We start from the raw sequence: 22,781 nt of genomic DNA, 5'->3' as shown, positions 1-22,781 counted from the left end.
TGGGTGCCCAGAAGGGAGCCTGAGAGGCTGGGTATGAGAGAGTTTTGGGCAAGGCCATGGCCTCACCAGCTTGGTTTCATACTTGCCTCTTAGTTTCAGGCATTTCTGAGATGGGGGTGTCATTGAGCCAGCCTCTTTGGGTCACCAAAATCTCCTTTCTTTATTAGACTTTGAACCTGCTTTTGCTAACATAACAAATATGAATGTGTTTGGACTTGGACTTCCAGAAGCTTATTGATAAGAGCCTTGTGCTTATGTAATTGTTCTCTAACACAGTTCAGTCACAATGATCCATGGTAACTTTAAAAATGGCCCCTGTTAGCCATGGTAGTTTCCAGGGCAATTATTTAGGAGAGGAAGCATCACTCTGGCAGATGTGAGGGGGATGGTGCTGAGCAGGTGGGATAATGTCAGTGTGTGGCTTCCTGAAGCTGGAGAAGGAAGTGAGGGGAATGCTGCTGCTGGAGTCAGCTCTCTCTTCGCTGGGTGAGATTTGCACTTGGGCTGTTAGCTGTGGAGTGTTGATCACAGATTTGAGGGAGATTATATTGCCTTAGAGTAGGTGCCTGATGCTTGTTTGTGATGTGTGGGAGAGTGAGCAAGTTGTCTTGGCATGAACTCTTTGCTGGTGCCAAGGGCTTGCTGAAAGCAGATTGTCTGTCAGCTCACTCCTGAGTACTCGTCTGGAAATTCCAGGGTTCTGTGGATGCACTTTTGCATTGTCAGCCACCTGCCTGCACAAAGCCAGAGGTGGACTAATCCTAATATTTATTTGTGAAGCACTGCTGAATAGAATAGAATAGAATAGAATAGAATAGAATAGAATAGAATAGAATAGAATAGAATAGAATAGAATAATTTAAGTTGGAAGGGACCTACAATGATCATCCAGCCAACTGCCTGGCCCACTCAGGCCTGACCCAAAATTGAGGCATGTGGTTAAGGGCGTTGTCCAAATGCCTCTTAAACACTGACATGCTTGAGGCATCGACCGCCTCTCCAGGAAGGCTGTTCCAGTGTTTGACCACCCTCTGGCTGAACAAATGCTTTCTAAGGCCCAGTGCAAATCTTCCTGTGCACAGCTGTGAACCGACCCCTCGTGTGCTATCGCTGGGTAGCAGGGAGGAGAGCTCAGCACCTCCCTCTGCACTCTCTGCTCGGGAAGCTGTCGGGAGCCTCGAGGTCTCCCCTCGGCCGGTCGCGGAGCTGCGGTCGCGATGTGCCGGGCGCGACGGGGCCGGGGCCGGGCGGTGCTGACGGGACAGCTCCCGCCGCTGCGGGCAGGTCCGGCCTCGCACGGGGCTCCGGGAGCCGCCCCGGCTCCGCCACGCCGTCCCTCGTCACCGGGACAGAGCGATGCCACATCCCGGTGCTGCCGGTCCCGGGGCTCTGGGATCCTCCGGGCTGAGTCAGGCGCTTCCTTCGCCGCTGGGGCTGGGGAGCGAGTGCGGGCTCAGCTGTGCTCGGACCGTGCTTCTCCTTCAGCTCTGCCCCCGCAGGTGTTTGCACCTTGAAACTGCAAATAGCAAGGTGAGGGCCAGAACAACTGCCACTGTGTCTTCATGCTGGGTTCAGGAAAGCCATAACGTGAGATAATCCAGAATATTTCTATCCAGAACGTGGCAATAAATAGCCTGCTTCCAGCAGCTATCCCTGAGCCATGTGGGAACCCACCAGTGCACTGAGAGGCTGCTGCCACTGCCCTCTTCCTGTCCTGGCAGAGCCTTCTGCTCACACAGCAGCTGTGGGCTGTGCCATGTGGCCCTGTCTTCTCAGCTTTCCACCAGGCTCCTGGGAAGCAGTGAGTGGGAAGGTCATTCAAAATCTAGACTAACTCAAGGTGAGCACGTAGCCCACTCCAAAAAACTCCAGGCTTCCAAGCACAGTTGTCCTTGGACTCTGTACAGTGGTCACCTTCTTCTTGCATCAGCAGTATTGGGTGCTGACCCCAACGCTGTCCCTGCTGCAGTGCTCACAGGCTGTCCTTCAGCAGCATCACCAGTCACAGCTCAGTGACACTGAGAAACCTCCTGCATTTTTGGAGCTCTTGATGCTAAACAAGAGTTGGAAATGATCCAGGTTATCTCACCTGCTGGGCAGCGTGTCTTCTGGAGCCGGGCATCGAGCAGTGTGCTGACATTCAACACCAGAAATGTCTGGAAAGGCAGAAATGTGGGTAAGGGAAAGGTCTGCTTTGCCCCTGGTGTCCTTCCCAAGGCTGGCTTGGCTCCTTCATGAAGAACTCATTAAAGGCTCTGGAGCAAATGGTGACAGGCCATATTGCAGCAGGAGGCCTTTGGCACCACAGCAGAAGTGGCTCTTGAAATTGTCTGTTTCTAGGGATTTTGAGTAACATTCTTCTGTTATGAATGGAAGCTCTCGAGGATCTTGGCATGTGTCTGGGAGTTGTCAAAGAGCTTCTGTCCCACATATGTTCTCGCAGCGTTGAGGAACTGAACTGACACTTCTCACGTGGTCCCTCATCCTCTCCCCAGGGCAAAGGATGTGCAGTGGAGTGTCTCCTAGGCTGCTGACGTTCAGCTTAAAATATTGGAGGTGCTGTGGGCAGGAGCTAGGACAGGCAAGGCATAGGGGCATATCTTGGTGCAAATGAGGGTGAGGTTTGTAACTTTTCCTTCTGTCCCGTTGGGGTGACTGACTGTGGTGCCTCCATAGAAGGGATGTGCCTCAGGAGGAGAGTGAGCTGGGGAGCTCTGGACTCTGGGAGAGGCCTCTGCAGAGTGGAGAATGGATGTTCTGGGCTCTGTGGTGCTGGGAAGCCTCCTGAGTGCTCTGCTCTGCAGCCTAATGCTGGAGGGTTCGTGGCCAGGGTGGCTGTGTATACCCAGATGGTGACAAGTGCTGAATCAATGAAGGCAGGGGCAGAGCTGCCAGCCAGGGCAATGAGAAGTGTGGGAGACTGGGCTGGAGGGGCTGCTGGGGATAACTTGGCCCATCCATCTGCCCTTTGCAGATAGCCATGAAGTGCTTTAACTTTTCCTGGTGTGCATTTAACTTTTCTTTCTCAATATGGATGTGTCTCCTACCTAGCACAAAAGGGCAGAGTGTTCTGAACTTTTTTGCAGTGGCCTTTGCATGTTATAAAACTGTGCCCTGTGACTTTTCTTGTCTAGACTGATCCCAATCTTCCAGACGTTTCTCCAAAGCTTTTTGATGATCTTTCTGGTCTCCCATGGCCTCTCTCTGTTAGTCCAAATCTTTTGGGGAATGAACTGGTTCTCTGGACAACAGTAAAATTACTTGGTGTGTCTTTATGAGCTGAGAGTAATTACTTCACGTGTAAGCTGGCCTTTCACACGTCCTCCTGTAGTTGCCTTTTTTGTGGCAATGATATGCTGGCTCACGTTCAGTTTGTACTCACCTGTAGCCCTCATGACCCTTGTGGCAGAACTGCTGCTGTCTCTTCTTCTGTGGCCTCTTTGTGCAGTTTTTTTGCCTCCCAATGCCTTGCAGTCCTGCCCATCATCTCCCAGCCCTTTTCCCAGTCTGTCAGGAGCATGTCAAACTCCCATCCTGGCCTCTGAAGTGCTGGGGTGTCACGTGCAGATTTTGAAATGTACTTTGTTCTGTCATCTAGGTCATTCATGGAAAAGCAGAGCAACAGCAGCAGCAGGGCAGACCTTTGTGAAACCCTACATGTTCCTTTCAGTGTAACTGTGAGCCATCTATCTCTGTTCACCAGCTCTGTGATGGACCTGGGAAATGCCCCCACAGTGCTGTGGGACCTGGAAATGTCTGCCTGTGGCCTGGATGGGTAACCTGGGATGGGACCTGCAGGCTTAGGGATGCTCTTGAGGGACTGCACAAGCACATCAGTCCAGTTGTGCTGCAGCTTCTCTGCTCCCCAGGGCTTCCTGTGGCTTTCTGCAGTGTTGTAGGCAGGGTGGGATGGGGCTGGGTGAGAGCTGGCATTACTGCCCAGTGGAGGAGAGAAGATGCCAGGTGGGGAGTGGGTCTGGCAGGTGCTGCTGCCTCAGAGCTGAGCACCTGCCTGAGCTGCTGGAAAGGTTTGGAGCTCAGCTGGAGAAGAGAAGGCAGAAGTTTCTCATGCTGCTTGCTGGGTGCATGTTTGTTCTGGGGTGCGCGGGCTGGCTCTCAGCAAAGTACAGCAGGGTCAGATGGTGAGCAGAGCTGCACAAGGCTGGAGGGTGCAATGGGACATCCTGTCTGCTGGCTGTTGGAAGGAGATCATCCATCCGTGCCAGCTGGGTGCTTTGAGGTCTCCATCTGTCCTGGCTCTGAACCTCATGGGACACAGAGCCACAACATGAGTGTGATGAGCTGGGGCTTGGTGCCCCAGGGCAGGAGGCTGGGCCCAGTGAAGGGTCCAACACGAGAGCAGGCTGGCTGCTGGCATCTCCTCGGCCGCCTGCCAGAGGAGGTGTGGATCCGGCTTGTCTGGCTGGTGTCGAGATGCCTGAATATGCATCTGCCAGAGAGGCTTCCAGAGGATCCCACCCGCCCAGGTTTCCATGGAGAGCGTCTCTTTGTTGAGGAGGAAGCGTCTGGCAGACAGTGTGGCCGTGGAAATACCTATGGAGCATTTGTTTTGCAAAGCACATGAATAACATCCCCAAGAGCTAGCAGCCTCACTTCCTCTGCTCACCCACCAGCGGCCTGGCAGAGCGACCTGGGATGCCTGCGGTGTCTTTATGCTCCCAGTTTCTCACTGCGTGCTTGTGTGAGCATTCCCAGTTTGGCTGTGCCTGCCCAGCCCAGCCTGGTTTCATTTCTGGTTGGCAGGCAGGCTCCTGGCAGGCAGCAGCCCATCTTCGCTGGGGGACACGTTTGGCTTCCCTGCTGGAGGCAGCAGTGAGAGTGCTGTAGGCGGCAAAACTGGGAAAGTTTTGCTCCCACCTCCCATGGGATGTGAAGGGAATTGCTTCCCTGAACGAAATGTCCTTTCTCTGGTCTCTCAGCTCTTTCTCATGCTTTGAAAGACCAAGAAGCTCAAGAGCTGTTGAGGCAGCAGGCAGCAATGCAAGGCACATGCAACAACCCACAGTGGAAGGGATTAAGCTTGGGTTTTTATGGCAGTCTGTCAGCATTAAATTAAGGCTAAATTCCCATCCTAAATGTTATGTTAACATGAAGTTACATCAGAAGCACAGAGCACAGAACAGCAATATGAGGGTATCAGATGTGTTACAGGGGTATTGTAATTATCCCAAATCAGGCATTTGAAACCCAGGGAGTTTCTCATATAGGGTTTGCATCGTCTTTCGGGTTTGTAATTGAAAAAAATCCAAACATAGGAAGGCTTAGAAGCATGTCACTGAGATTGTTTGGGTGCCTTTATTCTGTGCTGCGGGGCCATGTGCAGATGGAGGCAAAGAGTCTTTAAAAAATGATGGAACCAAATGTGGAATTACAAATGTTAAAACACCGTGAGCTGTATTTGAGTGTTAAGGCTTTGTGGCTCTCCAGAGTAACATTAGGGCTGCTGGGCCTTGACTGTGCATCTCCATATCTGGACATATTTGGCTATCTCTTTTGCAACTCACCTCTGTGCCTCATGATTTGTAAAGCTCATAATTGGAGACAGTTTTTAGTCCTGTAGCATCATTTTGTTTAAGTTAAGAATGTGTACTTAATTCAATCTTAGCTTAGGGTTTTTTTTTGTCTTCAGATTTCCTTGTTTTTTCAGATCTGGATGAGGATTAAACAAAAACCCAGAGGAATATCATCAGAGCATAATTCTGAGGAGCTGTAGCAAGAAGCAGTTTTTTGGCTGTGCTTTGTAAAAAGAGATTCCTCATTGTGTCAGGACAGGATGGTTACAGTGGGCATGTGGAAGCTCCACGGATGCAAAGTGGGTTGTGAATTCAGCCCTGTGCCTGGTGTGCACAGCCCAGCTGGGCAGCTGTGTGGTGGCACTGCCTGGTGCTGTGAAATCCCTTTCCTGGAGGACTTGGTGGAGCAGCAGTGCCCATGGCAGCATGTGGCTGCAGCCATGAGGAAGCTCTGGAGCTGGGAAATCAGCTGGTAAACCACCCTGGCAGGGCTGTGGTGCTCCTGCAGACAGAAAATGATGACAGATCAGTTGAAATGGCTCTGCAGGGAGTGCTGGATGCACTATCATAAAGACTGGAAGCTGCCTGTAGCTTCCAGTCATACAAATTAGATATGACAGTCATTAATAATTAGCTTTATCCTAACCTGTGGTACCTGAAGGAACCTAAGCAGAAGATTTACACTGGGCAGTTTGCCTTCCAGCAACGTCAGGCAGAGTGATAGGTCTGAAGCACCTTTGTGGTCCTGCTTGGGAATACAGCTCTGGGGGGTCCCAGGCCAGCCCTGCACCCCTGGGATGTTGCTGTTAGGCAAAGGTCAGCTCTCTGCTGAAGGAGGAGCATTGCGGCAAGGAATGTGGGATGAATGATGGTTTTCTTCCAGAGCTGCAGGCAGAACAGGGCAGCCAAGGCACTGTGCTGCAGAGGCAGCTCCAGCAGTGGTGGGCAGAACTGAGCTTGGGGTCTCTGGGTGCCTCAGCTGTTCTTCTGGCCCTTGACTCAGCTTTTATTTCTTAGGCTTTGGCATCTGTTTGGGGGGGATAACGCAGCAGTGTCGTGCTCCTGCTGGTGTGTTTCTGTCGCTGCCTGGTGGGGCAGGAGGAGGTGAAGGGGAGTGATGTGCAGAGAGGTACTGCCCTCCTTGTCTGGCATCACCTGCATTCATTCCCTTGGCAGGCTCTGGAGAGGTGCCTGCATGCCCAGCCCTGCGAGGCCTTGCTGCCTGGGTGGGCTGAATGCAGTAACATGATTTTCTGAGACGAGTGTTTCTATTTACTGTGTTACCCTGATTTCTGAGGCTGCCAAGTTCTTTGGGTGTATCAGGAGGGCAGGCACAGCATGGGCCCATTCCCTTAATGACCAGCAGTGAGTTGCATGCCCATGTGCAGTACAGATTTGAGACACTTTCTGTGGGGGTTTTTGGTTGTGTTTTGTTTGGGTGGGGGGTTTTTTGTGGGTTTCTGTTTGTCTGTCTGGGAGATTTGGGGTTTTTTTTGGGTTTTCTTTGGTTGTTTTTTTTTTTTTTTTTTTTTTTGTGGTGGTGGGGTTTTTTCCTGCGGATTTTCCTCATTGGATGAGGTGTTCTCTATTTGTGGAATCCTTGCCCAACTGAACCTCCACCAGAGCTGCAAACTCCCATCTGCATACAGCCCTTATTTTGTGCTCCAATAATTTCTAGGCAACTCTGCTCCCCTCTGAGCCTGGGAGAGATCTACCGGGTGGGCATGTCAGGATGCCCTGGGGCAAAGCGGAGGTGCCTCACCACCTCTGCCGTCTCTCCCAGCGTGAGGACATGTGGCTGAGACAGGACGAGTGAGCATCCCCTGAGCCGCCGCCGCCTTTCCGCGGGGACCCGGCCGCAGATCCGCCCGCCGAGGAGCGGAGCCGCCGGGGCTGATGCTGCGCTCCCGGCCGGGTGAGGGGAGCCCCGGGCGGGCTCAGCCCCGCGGCTCCCCGAGCCCGGCTCCCCCGGGAGCAGCGGTGCTGCGGGGGGAGCCCAGGAGGGGGGCACTTACATAAGCCCTAAATGCGCCAGGCGGTGCTGGAAGGTGAAGGGCAGAGGGCTGAGAATCCACAGAGCCTCCAGCGAGGGCTCCCTGGCACAGGAGCTCTGCTCGCTGACACACATCCGCGGGTCCCCATCTGCAGTGCCCTCCCTTCCCCGCGGGGGCTGCCACAGCTGCTCCTCCTGGTGATGCCAGCCCGGGCGGGACGTGGGAACGCAGCTCTGCCTCCCGGCTTGCCGGGGCAGGGAGCGGGTGGGAGGGAGGGCAGATGCCCACAAGCGGGTTGGAAGGAGGGGAGATGCCCACATGTGCTCTGGCTCATCCCCTCCTGCCCGCCCAACACCCGGCTCCTGCCTGGGCTCTCCTGCCTTGCCCAGTGGAGGGGGAAGCTGATGGGGACTGTGCTGGTGGGCGGGATGGGTGCCTGGCCAGGACGCGTGCGTCCAGTTTGCCGGTGTATGCTGCCCCGAGCAGGGGAGCAGTGCTGTGCTGAAGGCCAGGCACGGAGCGCAGGCAGCTCTGGCTCAGCCAGGAGAGGAGAGGTGCCAGTGGGATCTTGTGCAGGGGCTGTGCTTGGCACCAGTGGTGTCCAACGGGCTCCTTATGGGGAGGGACACAGCACTGTCTGCTTATCTTGGCACCCAAACTCTGGGCAGCCCCTGAGCACTGGGGACAGGCTGTGCAGGCATGGGCAGACCGTGTGTGTGTCTGCACATGCTCTACTTGTTCTGCCCGCTTTTGCCTGCTCCCAGAGCCACCTGCCTGGCTGCTGGCAGAGCCAATGAGCACCCATGGGTGGGAGGCTCAGCCAGACATCCTGGCTCCTTCTGCACTGCAGGTCTTCAACTCTTCCAGAGCAAGTCTGCTGTTAATTCCCTCCATCTCTCCACAGTATCAGCAGTCACCTCCGGGCTGGGCCGCTGGCAGGCAGGCAGCAGCAGGCAGCTGGGAGGCCGTGAGGAGCTGGTGCCACCTCTCCCTACGTCCGTGCTCCGACTCACCCAGCAGAAGGTGTGGCTGTGCACCCCTGACTCCCGTCTCTTCTGCTCCATCTGTTCCTGGTGGGCAAATCGGAGGCTTGGTGTGATGGGGCTGCTCTGAGACCTCGCCCCAGGAGCTTCAGGCCTGGATGTTGGTGCTGTTTCTCCCGGACAATGTGGCTGATACTCTGGAGAAGCCCTCTCTTCCCCCCTGTTCTCCAAGTGCCTGAGCTGGTGGCGAGCTGGGACCTGCGTCTCACCCTCTGGGTCCTGAGCTTTGCCTCGATGGTTGTGGAGGGCCAGGTCTACTCGCCCACTGTCAACACGCACTATGGGAAGTTACGAGGGGTGCGCGTGCCGCTGCCCAGTGAGATCCTGGGGCCCGTGGACCAGTACCTGGGGGTTCCTTATGCTGCTCCCCCCATCGGGGAGAAGAGATTCATGCCCCCCGAGCCACCACCATCCTGGTCGGGCATCAGGAACGCTACCCACTTCTCACCAGTCTGCCCCCAGAACATCCACAACGCCGTTCCCGAGATCATGCTGCCCATCTGGTTTACCTCCAATTTGGATATTGTGGCCACGTACATCCAGGACCCCAACGAGGACTGTCTGTACCTCAACATCTACATCCCCACGGAGGATGGTGAGTCCCCACTGGGGTGACCGCAGGAGAGCGAGGAGGGGGGTGGTCACTCCACCCCTCCCCAGCAGTGGTTGGTCTCACCTGGGTGTTGTGTTTGAAGCATGTGGTTGTGGACCCTGCAGCATGCTGTCTGTTTGTGGAAAGCTTTCTCTGGCCACGCAGCTTGCCCTCTTGCCCTCAGCTGCCATCTCTGTCTCGCGTGCTCCTGCTCTTCCACGCCTCCCGGTCCCACCCCTCCACCTCCATGGCATCGTCACGGGTTCCTCTCTTGTATTGCTAAATCTGAATCCGACTCTCTGACCGCAGATCCACAGAGTGACAAGCTGATTTGTGCTCCCCACAGGCGCCGAGTGCCAGGTTCTGTCTTGAGTTGGTTCGAGTTCGTCCTTCCTCCCTGCTTCCCACCCTCCCCAGGTCCATGCGCTAGTTGTGGGCGTGGGCTGCGGCTGGGAGGAACACTCTCTGCCTCTCCCTGGGAAGATGCTCCGGCAAGAAAGGGACCACAGAGCCCTTTTCTGGGCCCTGGTACGGATGGGAGGTTGGGGTGCACCGGCAGACACATCGCTTGGCTGCTCCTCCGTGCGCCGGTGGGCCAGCGGCAGAGCGATGAGCCTGGCGTGCTGGGGACACACGGGGCACGGTCCTGTTGGGGTGAGGCTGAGCGGTGCTGGGTGCCTCCTCGTCTAACCTTTTCCTTTGTAGGGGATCCCACCTGAACTGTAAGTAGAGGGCAGAGGAGGCAGCGCCTGCCCGCACGCCCGCCCCAGCCTCACCGCAACAGGAGCCCCCAGGGATTTTCAGCGGGCCGGAAGGGACCCACAGCGGGTCTGCTGCACACAGCAGAGCAGCCTGGCGGGTCGGTGCCTTCTCCCAGGCTGCCTGGCTCCACTCCTCTGTCTCTGGGGCCCACGGAATGCATCATGCCTTCCTTCTCGCCCAGCACGGCTGGCCCAGAGTTTTCCTCCCATGGCGACGCTCCCTCCCCACCTCCCGCGGTCCCGGGGGCGGTGGGAGGGTAGCAGCGTGGTTGTGATTGCATGCCCACTCCCATCAGTGGAGCCTCCTGTTATTTTGTAGTCTTTTATTCATTTTACAGTAAAACGGATTTCCAAGGAATGCACCCGAAAGCCCAACAAGAAAATATGTAGGAAAGGAGGTATGTAGCAAGCCGACCGGCAGAGAGGCACAGAGAGGAAAGAGAGAGAGAGTGAGAGAGTGAGAGGGTGCCTGGCTGGCCCCTGGCCTGCAGCACTCCTCCAGCACCTCTCTGTGCTGCCACCCAGACTGTGGACCCTCCAAGCAGCACCCCCTGCCACCCCCTGCTTCCCACTGGGAGGAGCCCCATGGATGCTCCGGCCAGCTGGGAGCACAGCTCTGGGGTCAGGTCATCAGGATGCTCATGTTGCTCCAGGCCTTTCAGAACAGCTTCTCCTGGGCTGAGCCTGCACTGCCACCTTCATCCCACTGGCACTGACAGTCTCCCTGTCCCTGGCCATGAGCGGTAGCCTCTGATGGCAGGTAGCACTGAAATGCATCCATCCCTTAGGTTGGGTTACCCCATTGCGGGGTGTATGGACCTGCTCAGGGAAGGACCTGTGTGATGGGGGACTGCAGTCCATCCTGGGCTGAGCTTTTCCCCCATCGCATCCCTGATCATTTTGCATTCAGAGCTCTCCTTGGTTAAAAGCATAAAGCCTCTCCTGGCTGTGTAAATGCTGCAGATTCTGCCCTGAGCTTTGTGCCTGCCAGGGCTGCTCCCCACTGCCCACACCCCCTTGCCAGTCCTGCCAGTAAAGATTTGGTCTCCAGCGCATGGCACAGTAGCCTCCCTGAGCCCTAGCTGCCCCATGGGGAGCCGAGCACCTCCAGTTCAGACATGTCTGCTTTGCCTTGCCTCCCCTGACCTTCCCCCATTGCCCCTAAATAATCCTGTATTCCCAACCAGTGACATGCACAAGGGAGTAGAGACATACAAGTGGTAGCTGGCTCAGCCCCGTGTCAGACACAATGCCTCACCCATCCCTCCACACAGCCTCGTGCAGGCAGGGAGTGCTGACTGCTCTGTGCATCCCAAAGACGAACGTGTGGACGGTCAGGCAGCCAAGCTCTTCTGAAAGGCTCAGTACAGGGCATCTGCCCGGCACAGGCTGCTGTCCTGGGCGTCCTGCAGCCGCAGCAGCAGCATCCCTGCATCCCAGCCTCTGTCTCCCTGCACCCCTGGGTTTGGCGGGGCCAGTGCAGCTGGGCTTGGAGGTTTGGGGAGCGCTTTCCTTCCAGCCGTTTCCCCCAGTTCTGTTGTTTGGTTTCTTTGCTTTGCTTTTCCTGTTGCTGTCCTGGCTATTCACACGCCATCTCTCTGAGTGCCAAGACTGCCCCTGAAAGGGCTGGCACATTAGGGAGTCTCTGCACGCTGCCTCCGGAGCCGGCTGTGCCAGTGATCACCAGCCACTTCAAAGCGCTTCCTCTCCCGGCCCTCCCACCGGCTGCCAGGGCTGGCAGCCCCCCGCCACCCCCCCTGCAGCCAGGGCCAGGGAAGCAGGCTCCAGGTTACTGCCAGACAAGGGGATGATATAAGGCATGACAAAACACCTTGGGTGTGCTCCTCTCCTGGGTTTCCCTCCCTGCTGGCTCCGCTCACGGGCAGGGTTTCTTTGCAGCCCCTCTGTGGTTGCCTCTGGTCACCTCCCAGGGAGCTGGTGGGGGACATTCCCTTTGCCCCCACTGGCCTCTGTTGACTCATGGACCAGCAGATGCCCAGTGCCAGCCATTTGGACATCCAGGTGTGGCGTGCCAAGAATTAAAGCACCCAGACACTGGCACTTCCCTCCCGCTCTGGCCAGGCGCTGGTAGCTGTTGGCTTGAATTAATTGAGTCACTTGTGATGAAACACAGAAGCTCCCACACTCCTCATTGTGTATCCTAGGTTAGTAATGCTTGGGGAGAGGGTAATGTACCTGCAGTGCTGATTTCCTCAGGTTGAACATTTGAACATTGACTCATTCTGGAATAATCATGATTACTATTTCTAAGGCCACAGATGAGCAGTGATAAGCTCTCCTCTCACAGAACAGTATTTTGGTGGTTGAAAATGCCTCAGCTCCCACCTTACTGGAGTTTTCATGACTTTTGCCACCCCAAGCTCTGTGTATTTCAGAGCAGACAAAGGACTGAGAATTTATCAGTCATGCTTGTTTATCTCTGGGACAAAAAAACATCCCTGTTTCCCTGCCCAGTTGTCCACAGTCATTTCCTCTATGGAAATTTTCTAAATGCCAGTCTCCTCCATACACATTGGTCCCTTCTCTGGTAGCAGTACAGGGCAGCAGTGCTCTGAGAGCAGCTAGCCATGCATGGTGCCAGGGGAGCTGACAGCACTGAGGCTCATTTGAGGCTCAGATTTTGCTGCAAAAATAGTGCTGCCCACCCAAAGACCACGTACACACACACCCTGGGAGCACAGTACCTATGTGCAAAATGCAGCTCTGCCCCATGCTTTGTGCTGCCAACATTTCCAGCCTTTTTTTTCGCTATGGTAGGTGCCAAGATGATTTTTCCTTCCCTTCCTCACCAGCCTGGGCAATCCTTGCTGCAGGGCATGAGGAGGTGGATGTCATTTTTGGAGGGGAAAAATGTGGTTGCCCTGCACTTAGCAGCTCTTCCTGGTTCTCATTAGCGAATGCCCAAATCTCTCTGGCTGGGACTGCAAAGAGTCTGTGACATTGCAGAGACAAATGTGCAGGTCCAGCATCTTCCTCTGCTGTGTGAGGGGGGCTGGAGCTCCCAGCAGCTCCTGGGCTCAGGAAGCACTTCGGCAGCTTCTCTGCTGCTCTCCAAGAAGCTGACTTGTCCAAGTACCAGCTGAGGCTTCTCTACAGCTGCATGAATTCTGCAGTGCTTCCTTGCTGGAAGCTTCTTCCCTGCCCCCTCGAAGCCTGCTGCTCTGCAGGCTGGCTGTGGGCAGACCACCGCCCTGGTGCTCCAGTTCCACTCCGGGGAGAGATTTGCAAAGGTGAGGGTCGGTGTTTGTGCTGCGGGGGCAGCAGAGCGTGAGGAGATGCAGTGCTTTTACAGAGTCCACTCAGGGATGGAGATAACTCCTCTGCATCATTCCAGGGCAGGGAGGGGCAGGGCAGCACCGGGGTGTGCTGCAGTCCTGGAGCAAGGGCTGATGACACAGGTCCCAGCTGAGCTGTCCCTGCCTGTGGGGTTGTGCAGCAGCAAGTTCAACAGCTGCACCGTTCTTGGCCCTGTCCCTTGTCATTCCCAGAGAGGCAGCTGAGATGCTGTGGCTGGCAGCAGGTGTCCCTTTGGGTGCATGTAGCCATCAGAGGCTCTGCTCCCTGCAGCATCGTGGCTGCTGCACAGGAGTGGGTGCCCCAGGGAGCTCCCACTGAGGAGAGGGTGCTGGAGCTGCCTATGGGTGCCCTGAACAGATGTTTGGAACTGGAAAGGTGTCATCTCAGGTTCCTGCTCTTCTCTTATCCACACCATGCTGAGAATGAGGGCTCTGAGAACTGAGGCTCCTTACCCTGCTTTATCTCTGTTTGCACTGGTGTCAGCGCTGTTGGTATGGTTTACTCAAGATAGAATAAATCCAGCATGGATGCCCCTGTTTCAGGCAAAGTGATTTTTTTTTTTTTAACTAAAGTTGAACTTAAATCTTCCTAGTGGCTCAGATAAGAGCGTCTGCATCCTTCCTATCAGCCTGAACAATGTCACTTTGCAGTCAGCTTAAAGTGAAGTGGCAGACAACAGACATTCACTTCCTGGGTTAGTGGAGGGTGTTTTTGATGGGTAAGGAGAATAAGAGCCATGAGCCCTTTTAGTTTTTCCAGCTATGAGTCCATAGGCTTAAACCCATCCTCAGGAGAGTGGGTGCTGCAGGGCTGTGTGGTGGCGTTTCTTAGAGCAGAGGAAGGTCTCCTGGGCTGGGTGTCCCTGAACATGGCAGCAGCCAGTGGAAAGTGTTATTGGGTGAGGGAAGTGAAGCTGTGGTTGCTGACACGAGCTGTGGGGCATTGGTGGGTTGTGCTGGAGGTGAGCACTGCAGCAAGAGGCAAAAAGCCCATTTGGTCACAACAGTCGGTGTTGGCCATAACCACCCTGGCACCTTCCTGCTGATGGGTGAGGCTTGTGCTTTGCATCTGCCACACACACATGCCACTGCTGTTCCCCTTCCCCTGGCCTGCATCACTGCACTCCTGCTTTGCTTAGCTTCCAAGTGCTGCTTCCTGCCATCTCTTCTACGGTGCCTGAAGCTCAGGTTGCTGGAGGCTTGTCCCAGCCATCCCTAAGCTCTGCAGCAGCAGTCTCCAGCTGGATCCCTCCCTGCTCAGCTAGGACAGTTGCTCAGGTCACAGAGATGTTGTCCACTGCCCTCTTTTACAACCTGACAAGTCTTCATAGCTGATTCCTCCATTCTCATGTGCACAGAAACTTCTGTCCCTGAAGGAGACCAGGCTGGAGGGCTGCAGCCCGGCCAGTCCCAGGGCTTTAACAGCACCAGGGCCTTTGGCAGTGGAAAATGATCTCCAGCTGCCTGTGGTCAGCTTCTCAACTCTGAAACACAGTGTGGATCAAGGCTCACAGGCTGTTGTCTTCATTAGAGAAAAATCCCTATCCTTTAGAAGTACCAAGAGGTTGGTGCACAGCACTGGTTACAAATACTGCATGAGCACTTCATCATTTAAGTGCTTTCTGGGCTTGCAGCTCTTCCTAATGAAGACACAGTAGGTCAAGCTTGCAGCTCCTGCAAAGAGGCTGAGTGGCTGCACATGCCCAGCCAAGTGTGTGGCTGGGGGTGGGCTGGGCAGGCAGTGTGGGAAGGATGCAGCAGGAAGGGGGAGATGCTGGGGCTGAGGTGCTGGGGCAGGAGATGACAGGGATGGGGGTGGTGCTGGGTGGAAAGAGGACAAGGATGTGAGATGCTCAGAGGATGGCTGGGTGGTGAAGCAGGAGGTGAAGGGGTGGGGCTGGAGCATGGTGGGGAAAATCAGAACAGCACATGAGACAGCTGATCCATCCCTGCCCTTGGCAGGAGCAGCTCTACCTCACCTCTTTCTGGCAGTGTGTCCCACCTGGTCCTAAACAGCTCCCCAGGCTGCCTCTTCCAGTGCTTCACTGCCCTTTCTGCCAGAAAGGTTTTCTTCTCATCCTGCCTCCTGTAGCCCCAGGGCTGCCTGAGAGGGACTTGCTGTTCCACCTCACCACCTCACAGTATTCTTTCATGAGTTGGGATGCTGCTGCAGCTCCCATCATGCCTCTGCTCCCAGCATTCATGTGACCCAGCCTTCTGTAAACTTTTCATGCCTGCTGGATTTTTTGAGGTTTCTGGTTTCTGCTCCTCCAGACTTTCTCCAGCAGGTCATGTCTGCTAAAGGCATTCTACAAGCCTCTCACCCTGATGGAGCTGCCTCACAGCCATTTCAGATCTCTTCCTCCCCCATCACAGATTCCTTGTAAATTCAAACCCTGTCCCACTCCATGCTGCCATCTCTGTTATCCACCTCCTGTGTCACCTGCAGAATGCCACTCCCAGACTGACTGAGCATGGCTCCCCAGTTTTGTCTTTCTGACCAGTTTTGTGCATTTAGTCCTGTAGTTCCATACAGCCACAGGCTTGCCCCTTGCTGGTGGGAGCTTTGCTGGGGGCTGTGAAAGCCCTTTCTGTGGCACTGGGAGCTGTTGGTGGTGGCAGCAGGACCCTGGGGTCAGCCAGGTGCCTGGCAGGGTGTCAGAGCCCCTTGTCTCAGGGGAAGGTCCCTGGGCAGTGCAGGCACTGTGTGGATGAGTCCTGCCCGGGGAAACCCTGCTGTCTCCCCAGAGGTCACCATCACCTGGGGAACTTTTTGTAGCAGGCATTAGGGAGCAGAGGACTTGCAGGCATTGGTCTGCAGTTCTAAGAGGATGAGAACACCCAGCCTCTTCCTGAAATTCAGAGCTCCAGGGCACAGGGATGGCACCACTTGCCTTTGTGTCTACACTGGCATGCAGTCCTTTGCAGGAGTGGGGTTTTGGCACAGGTTTTTCAGCACCCCTGCTCCCTGCCAGCCCACAGGCCGCCTCTCCTTGCTCTTGCTGGCTGCAGTTTGGGGAGTGCCAGGCTCACTGCAAGCCATCCACAGCAGCAATCCACATGGGACTGCTGGGCTGGCCCATGCCCCAGCACTGCAGGTTGGTGAAGGGACACAGAACAACTGTAAGGCATTCAGGATGTTACAGAAACTCATATCTTTAGGATTCTTCCTTGGTCAGGTCAAGCTGACCGGTGCCTTTGAAATCCTCAGTGAAACATGGAACATGTCTTGTAAGGAGGGAGTTGGTGCAGGATGGAGCCAGGCAGCTCAAGGGAGCAGCTGTCATGAGGGATCCCTGCGTGCTGTGGTGGTCTCATGCAGTGGTCTCATGCCTGGCCCTCGTGGCCAGGCACAATAAGGAGCCACACACCATGTGGAGGTGATGGGCAGGAACGTGCCTGGTGGTCAGTGGCCATGCAAGGCAGCCCTTGGTGTGAGCTCTGCAGAGGACAGTTGTCCCCAGGGGCAGCAGAGCTGGGAGCAGGGCTGGGTGCTAGGAGAGGGAGCCTTGCCTGGAGCTGAGGGTGCATGACCAGGTGGGGGCCAGGCTGGGATGCAGGAGGATCAGCAAGTGCTTTGAGAGACTCATCCACCATCAGCGCTGATGCTGTCACGGCCCCACTCGCATCTTCCCTGGCACCCCAGCCCTCCCCAGGGAGGATCTGGGAAGGGGCCCGGGTGAAGCAGCATCCTGGCACATTCCTGGGGCAGCCCTGCCCGTGCCCAACACTGCCCTGGCTCTGGGAGAGGTGCAGTGTGAGTAGCCAGCAGTGCTGTGGGGCACAGGCGTGGCCCCACCGTCTCTGCTATCATGCTATTTTTGAATTCTCTTTTTTTTTTTTTTTGTGTTCTTTTTTCTTTCTTTCTTTCTTTTTTTGTTGTTTTGTTTTTATTTCCTTTTGTTTTCCTTTTTGTTCTGTCTCCTCGTGTTTGGTCCCTAGGAGCCAGCGCTAAGAAACAGGGCGAGGACTTAGCGGATAATGACGGTGATGAAGACGAAGGTATTTCTGTGCTCGAGGCTGCCACTGCATGACACGCAAAGCAAAGCAAAGCAAAGCAAAGCAGCTCCGTGTGCCGCCATCCGCTGCCACCCCCAGGGAGCCCTGTGTGTGTCTGTCTGCCGTGCCAGGCAGCTGCGCGGGGTGGGGGGCAGGCTGGCCGGCTGTGCAGGGCACCCAGGACCTTCCCCTCCTCCTGACGGGGGAAAGCTCATGGGGTTTTTCCGCTTTAGGAGGAGTTTGCTCCTGCTCAGTTGGAGCGAGGGCAGGGAGGAAGCATGGCAGCTTGGGAGGAGAGAAGCCCTCGGGCACCTGGGCCCATTTCATCCTGAGCCCACAGGTCACATCCCACCTCCAGCCTCATCCCTCCAGAGTCAGTGACATGCATCTGGGAGCCAGCAGCCTCCCCATCCACCCTTGCCTGGCCCTGCCGCGGCTGTGCCAGCAGCCTGAACACTTGGCACCCAGAGGACATCTGGCCATGCACAGGAGACCCAGGGTCCACTTGGTTCTGTTAACTTCTCTCCTTCCTCACCCCGTGGAAGTGAGGTCTTGCTTGCAAGCACCAGCCAAGACAGAGCAAGCGGCCTTTCAAGCAGATGTGATTCTAGATGTATGCCAGGACTAAGCAAGCTGCAGAATAGGCTATTTTTAGTAAAACAGGGTGGTTTGTCTGCAGGTTATGGAGTCAGCGGGTTTGGCTGCAGAGATGTGATGAGGAGGTAGGAGGAAGTGTTGGCCAGGGTACAGCCCTAATGTGCTGAGGACAGTAAAGCCTCATGGTGTGCAGAAAGCCCGAGGCAGCTTGAACGAGGCCTGGCAGATGGCATTTAGGATCTGGGAAATAGATGAAAAACTTTTTCCTTGGCAGTACTAAAACCCTGTTGTTTACTCCGGCTAACCTGTGCCCCATGATCTCTTGTACCAGGGCGTAAACTGGCGTGCAGCCTAAGTGACTCCACTGTGCTAAATCCACACACACCAAAATGTGCTGCAGCAGTTGGGAGCTGTTTATTGCCTGGTACATCTCTGTACCTTGCTGCCATTCTGCTGTGAGGAGGGCCCTTTGTATGTGAGGGAGTGGGTGCAGGATGGAGGAAAAGACACGGGCACAGGCACTGATGTTCCTGCCCCTCACATTTCAAGCAGGTGATACTGGAAAAAATTGTCCTGATGTGGCTGTGCCACACAAACAATGTCTGTCCTGGAGGAGCTGCAAGCACTTTTTGCTCCCCTGGTCGGTGCATTTGTCTGGCTACATTCTGGCAATAGGAAAAGAGCCAGCACAGGTTTCGGGTTTGGCATAGCCTCATTCTCCTGGAGGGAAGAAGTTTTCTGTATGGGAGGGCACCTTTAGCCATGCCATGGGCCACAGCTGGAGGTGAGAATGGCCACAGGTACCCATCAGCCTGGCCTGCAGCCCCCTGCAATGGGCAAGCCACAGGCAGGAGTGGACATGGGCAGGGGCTAGGTGGGTGTGAGGGAGCACAAACAGCCCAGCTGGGCACTGGTGTTGGTGTGGCTGTGCCCCAGGAGTCCCAGTCCTGGTGGGACAGTGCTGTGCTGCACTGCTGAGGGAGGCAGGCAGGGAGCAGCAGCTGCCTGGGGCAGCTGAGGCCAAGCAGGCACTGCCAGCCCACCTGAGCAAGGTGCTGGGCGTGAGTGAGCACAAGGGAGGACAAAGTCCATGGGTCTGGATGGCCAGCCCAGGACAGGGCTGGGCAGTGCAGGCATGTGGGACCTGGCGATGTCTCCAGGGCGGGTGCAGCTGCCTCATCCATGTGACATGGGCAGGATGCACCAGGATGTTTTTCCCTTGTGGGTGGCCATGGCTCCGTGAGGGATCACCAGCCAGTGGGGCAGAAGGGGCAGGATGTCCCCTGGGCAGGAGAAGTCGAGAGAGGGAGTGTGGCTGCTCCCTGTCCCCTAGGCTCCCACTGTCCTTCCTCCCCAGCCCTCGGGGTCCCATTGCCCATCCTCACTCCATGCCTCATGCCCTGTCCTCGTCCAGACGCCATGCTCACCTCCCTGACACGCACACGTGCATACACTGTCTGCCTCATCACCATGTCTGTGTCTGGGCACTGGGGTGCCGTGGGATTACATCCAGACAGGCAGGTCCCTGCCTTCCCAGGGGAACGGGGAGTGGGAGAGTAAGACACTGGAGCACACATCAGTGGCCCCCCCCTTCTAGGTCCTGCACACCCCCATCCCTGCCCCCCTCCGCAATGCCAGCTTCCAGGACTCACGGAGTGCTTGGGTCCAGCCAAAGACAGGACATGGGGCTGCATCCTGGGGCTGGACTCGGCAACTCCAACCCACAGCAGACCTGATCTGGCTCCCACACCACGCCAGAGCCCAGCTCCGGGGAAGAGCAGCGGGTCCAGCCAGCGTCCCTCCCTCACGTGCTCAGACCCCTGAGGGGACAGCAGTGCGGGGACAGAGCAGCAACAGCCACCTCCCGGAGAGGGGCTGGCAGGGTTGGTTCAGTGGTGTTTGGCTTTGGGGCTCCATGCTGTGGCCCCCAGGAGAGCTCTGGCTTTGGCTCCTAAGCCCCCTCCCTGGTCCTGGCAGCTGGCATTGCCCTTGTCCTTGGTCTGCCTGTCGGGCAGGGTGCTGCGGCCATCGGTGCGGTGCTGTGTGTAACCACCTCTCCTTCCAGACATCCGGGACAGCGGGGCCAAGCCGGTGATGGTCTATATCCACGGTGGCTCCTACATGGAGGGCACGGGGAACATGATAGACGGCAGCATCCTGGCCAGCTATGGGAACGTGATTGTCATCACCCTGAACTACCGCGTTGGAGTGCTCGGTATGAGCTGGCTGCCGTGGGCTGTGCCGGCAGCACAGCGGGGCAGAGGGACAGCCCTTGAGCCTGCCCGGGCTCGGGCCGGCCGGAAAGGGGGCGGAGGGGGCGGAGGGCCCGGCGGGATGCGCTGCGGGCACTGCCCCTGCCGTCGGCCCTGGCAGCCCAGCGGTGCCACGTGGCACAGCCCCCGGCACACGGTCACAGCCCAGGCTGGGTCCTGGCACCAGCCCCCCCCGGCTCGTTTACTCAAACTGGCTCAACTGAAAGCAAATATTGGTTTGTGGTTAAATGAATAATAAATGTGTTTACCCAGCATCTCCTCCTGAGAGGGCTCAGACGGGTGAGGTGCCAGCGGGTACTGCCTGGCTGTCCTGGGGACCTGGCAGCTCTCCCTCCCTGGGCTCAGGCAGCCTCCAAGCCAGTTGTGCCGCTGGGACCCCCTCAGCAACGCACCATGACGTGGCCGTCTGCAGTGGGGACCACAGAAGGTGTCAGGTGCCATGCTGAGCAGGGTGGCAGCCCTGTTTCTAAAAGCACTGGTGACTTAGAGAGGCAAAATGAGGACAGAGGGTCAAAAGGCAGTGCAGTCCCCTGCCTGAAGCAGCAGAAACTCCCAGGGGCTGAGACACAGGAGGCTGGTGTGGAACACCACTGCTGCTTCCTTTGGCAGCGTGAGAACAAGGGATGTAGAGGTTTGGGGACGGCTCCTTTCCAAGCCAGGCTGCTGACTCTCTTCCTGGCCATCCAGCCTAGCATGGTGCTCTCCCTTGGGCTCCTGCCTGGTACCTGGGGCAGCACATTCCTCTAATGGCCTCCAGAGCCCATAGTTTCATGGGGAAGATGATAGTTAACCTATTCAAAACCTTTTAATGTCAAAAGTCCTAAAATGGATAGGTGCAAAGATAAGACACATGAGTCACAATATGCCATTAGATTTAAGTGGTGCCTTCATCATTTCCATTGAGGTGGGGCACCACACCCAGCCAGACCCCCTCCAAGTGCCAGCACAGCCCTGGGGCCACTCCCTATGTGCTGGTGTTACCTGCCTGGATTTTCCCTCGGGCCCCTCAGGTTTTGGCTTCCTGCTTAAAGTCAAAGCAAACGAAAGAGTGATAACTTATCTTGGGTGTTTCCTGTGCTATTGAAAGCATTTCTCGCCTTCTTCCTCACCGAGAGCCTTTGTGTTTGAAGCTGCAGTCAGTTCCTCCCTGCCCAGCCCACCTCCTGACACTTACTGAGCCTCCCCCAGACCACACTAGTCCATGGAAGGCATTGGCTGTGCTCACACTCGTCCTGCCTGCAGCCACTGATGCTTTCTGAGCTTTCCTTGGGGCTGATGTGAGATATCTTGAGCTGTTCTAGCCCAGGTGGTGGTATGGGTAGGACAGAGCTTTGTGCTCTTTACCCTGTCACTGCTTGTTGTTGGCCAGAGAGGCTCCCCGAGGTTTGCAGCTGCTCTCTCACCCCTCTGTGCTCTGCAGAGGGTGGCTGGAGCTCAGTGGTGTCCCTGCTCCAGCTTAGAACTCACAAAACTCTCTTAGTAGCATGGTCTCATGGTGGGATAGGGTCCCACAGAAGCTGCCCTAGGTCTGGGGAAGGGGGGTGGGAAACCAGGACTTGCCCTGTTTCGTCATCCCTAACCGGGCTCCCCTTGGCCCTCAGGGTTCCTGAGCACGGGGGACCAGGCTGCCAAGGGCAATTACGGGCTGCTGGACCAGATCCAGGCGCTGCGCTGGGTCAGCGAGAACATCGCCTTCTTCGGGGGGGATCCCCTGCGCATCACCGTCTTCGGCTCGGGCATCGGCGCCTCCTGTGTCAGCCTGCTCACCCTCTCTCACCACTCGGAAGGTAGGTGTCAGCCCTGCCCGAGGCTGCTGCAGCCGCAGCTAACGCCCTGCTGATGCTTCCCCAGGGAGGGGAGCCCGCCCGGGTCCTGCTGCCCAGCCTAACAAAGTCAGGGCTGCTTTCTAATCACTCACTGGTGAGAGCCTGGACCAGGACTGGGAGGCAAAACCTTCTCATCCAGGGCAGAAAGAGGCCAGTGGCAGAGCATGTGGGAGACAGGGATGGAGTGGGTGCTCCCCGTGCACAAGGCTGCAGCCCAGGGCCAGCCCCTTGGCGTGGGGAGAGGTGGGGACCCCGCACCAGGACAGGAATGCATCCCCTGCAGTGGGATCCTCAGAGAGCACAGCAGCCCTTGGTTGCTTCCAGGGGCAGGAGGAGTCCTGCCCTGGTGCTCAGGTGTTCCTAGTGCAGGTGTGGAAGGGGTGCAGGGCATCATGCAGGGCACTGGGAACAGGGATCTCAGTGCTAGGAAAGGTATTTATACTGGAATAGAGGGGAAGACAGAGCACCCCAGACATCCCTCCTGAGCCTGGGGAGGGATGGAGGGCCCTGTGGAGGACTGGCAGAGCTGGAAGTGCTGCACCTAGCAAAACACAGGTGGAAGTAATATGATTAATATCTGTAAATATAGCAGAGTGTTTACTCTAAATAAAGAAAGGAATTATTTATGCTAAAAGACTGTGTTGGAATAAGAGCAAATGCATGTAAACCACCTGCAAAGACATTAACATCAAGCACTGAGGGGTTGAAAAATTAACTGTGAGACTGGAGGTGTTTTTGATAAACTTCCTAAAGGAAATTATAGGAGCAAAGCCTGAACTGGATATGGTCCACGGGGGAGCGGCCTGCCAGGGACCTGCTCATGAGCTTTATATGAGGGTGCAGCC

General features: G+C 56.2%; 1 protein-coding gene across 2 annotated transcripts in view; it reads left to right on the top strand.

The window, feature by feature from the left end:
* Positions 1-22,781, top strand: part of NLGN3 (neuroligin 3) — a 39,153-nt gene that overhangs the window by 9,256 nt on the left and 7,116 nt on the right. Inside the window, exons 2-5 of one of the 2 annotated variants that reach the window (XM_059859356.1) lie at positions 8,433-9,166; positions 17,184-17,243; positions 19,903-20,052; positions 21,712-21,897. In XM_059859356.1, the coding sequence (XP_059715339.1) occupies positions 8,695-9,166; positions 17,184-17,243; positions 19,903-20,052; positions 21,712-21,897 (868 nt within the window). In that variant the 5' untranslated portion in view covers positions 8,433-8,694. The remainder of the gene's footprint in view (positions 1-8,432; positions 9,167-17,183; positions 17,244-19,902; positions 20,053-21,711; positions 21,898-22,781) is intronic. The other variant, XM_059859357.1, reaches the window with a different exon arrangement.

This window comes from Haemorhous mexicanus, chromosome 14, assembly GCF_027477595.1.
Source record: "Haemorhous mexicanus isolate bHaeMex1 chromosome 14, bHaeMex1.pri, whole genome shotgun sequence".
Lineage (NCBI taxonomy): Eukaryota > Metazoa > Chordata > Aves > Passeriformes > Fringillidae > Haemorhous > Haemorhous mexicanus.
This window is presented reverse-complemented; position numbering and strand designations above follow the sequence as displayed.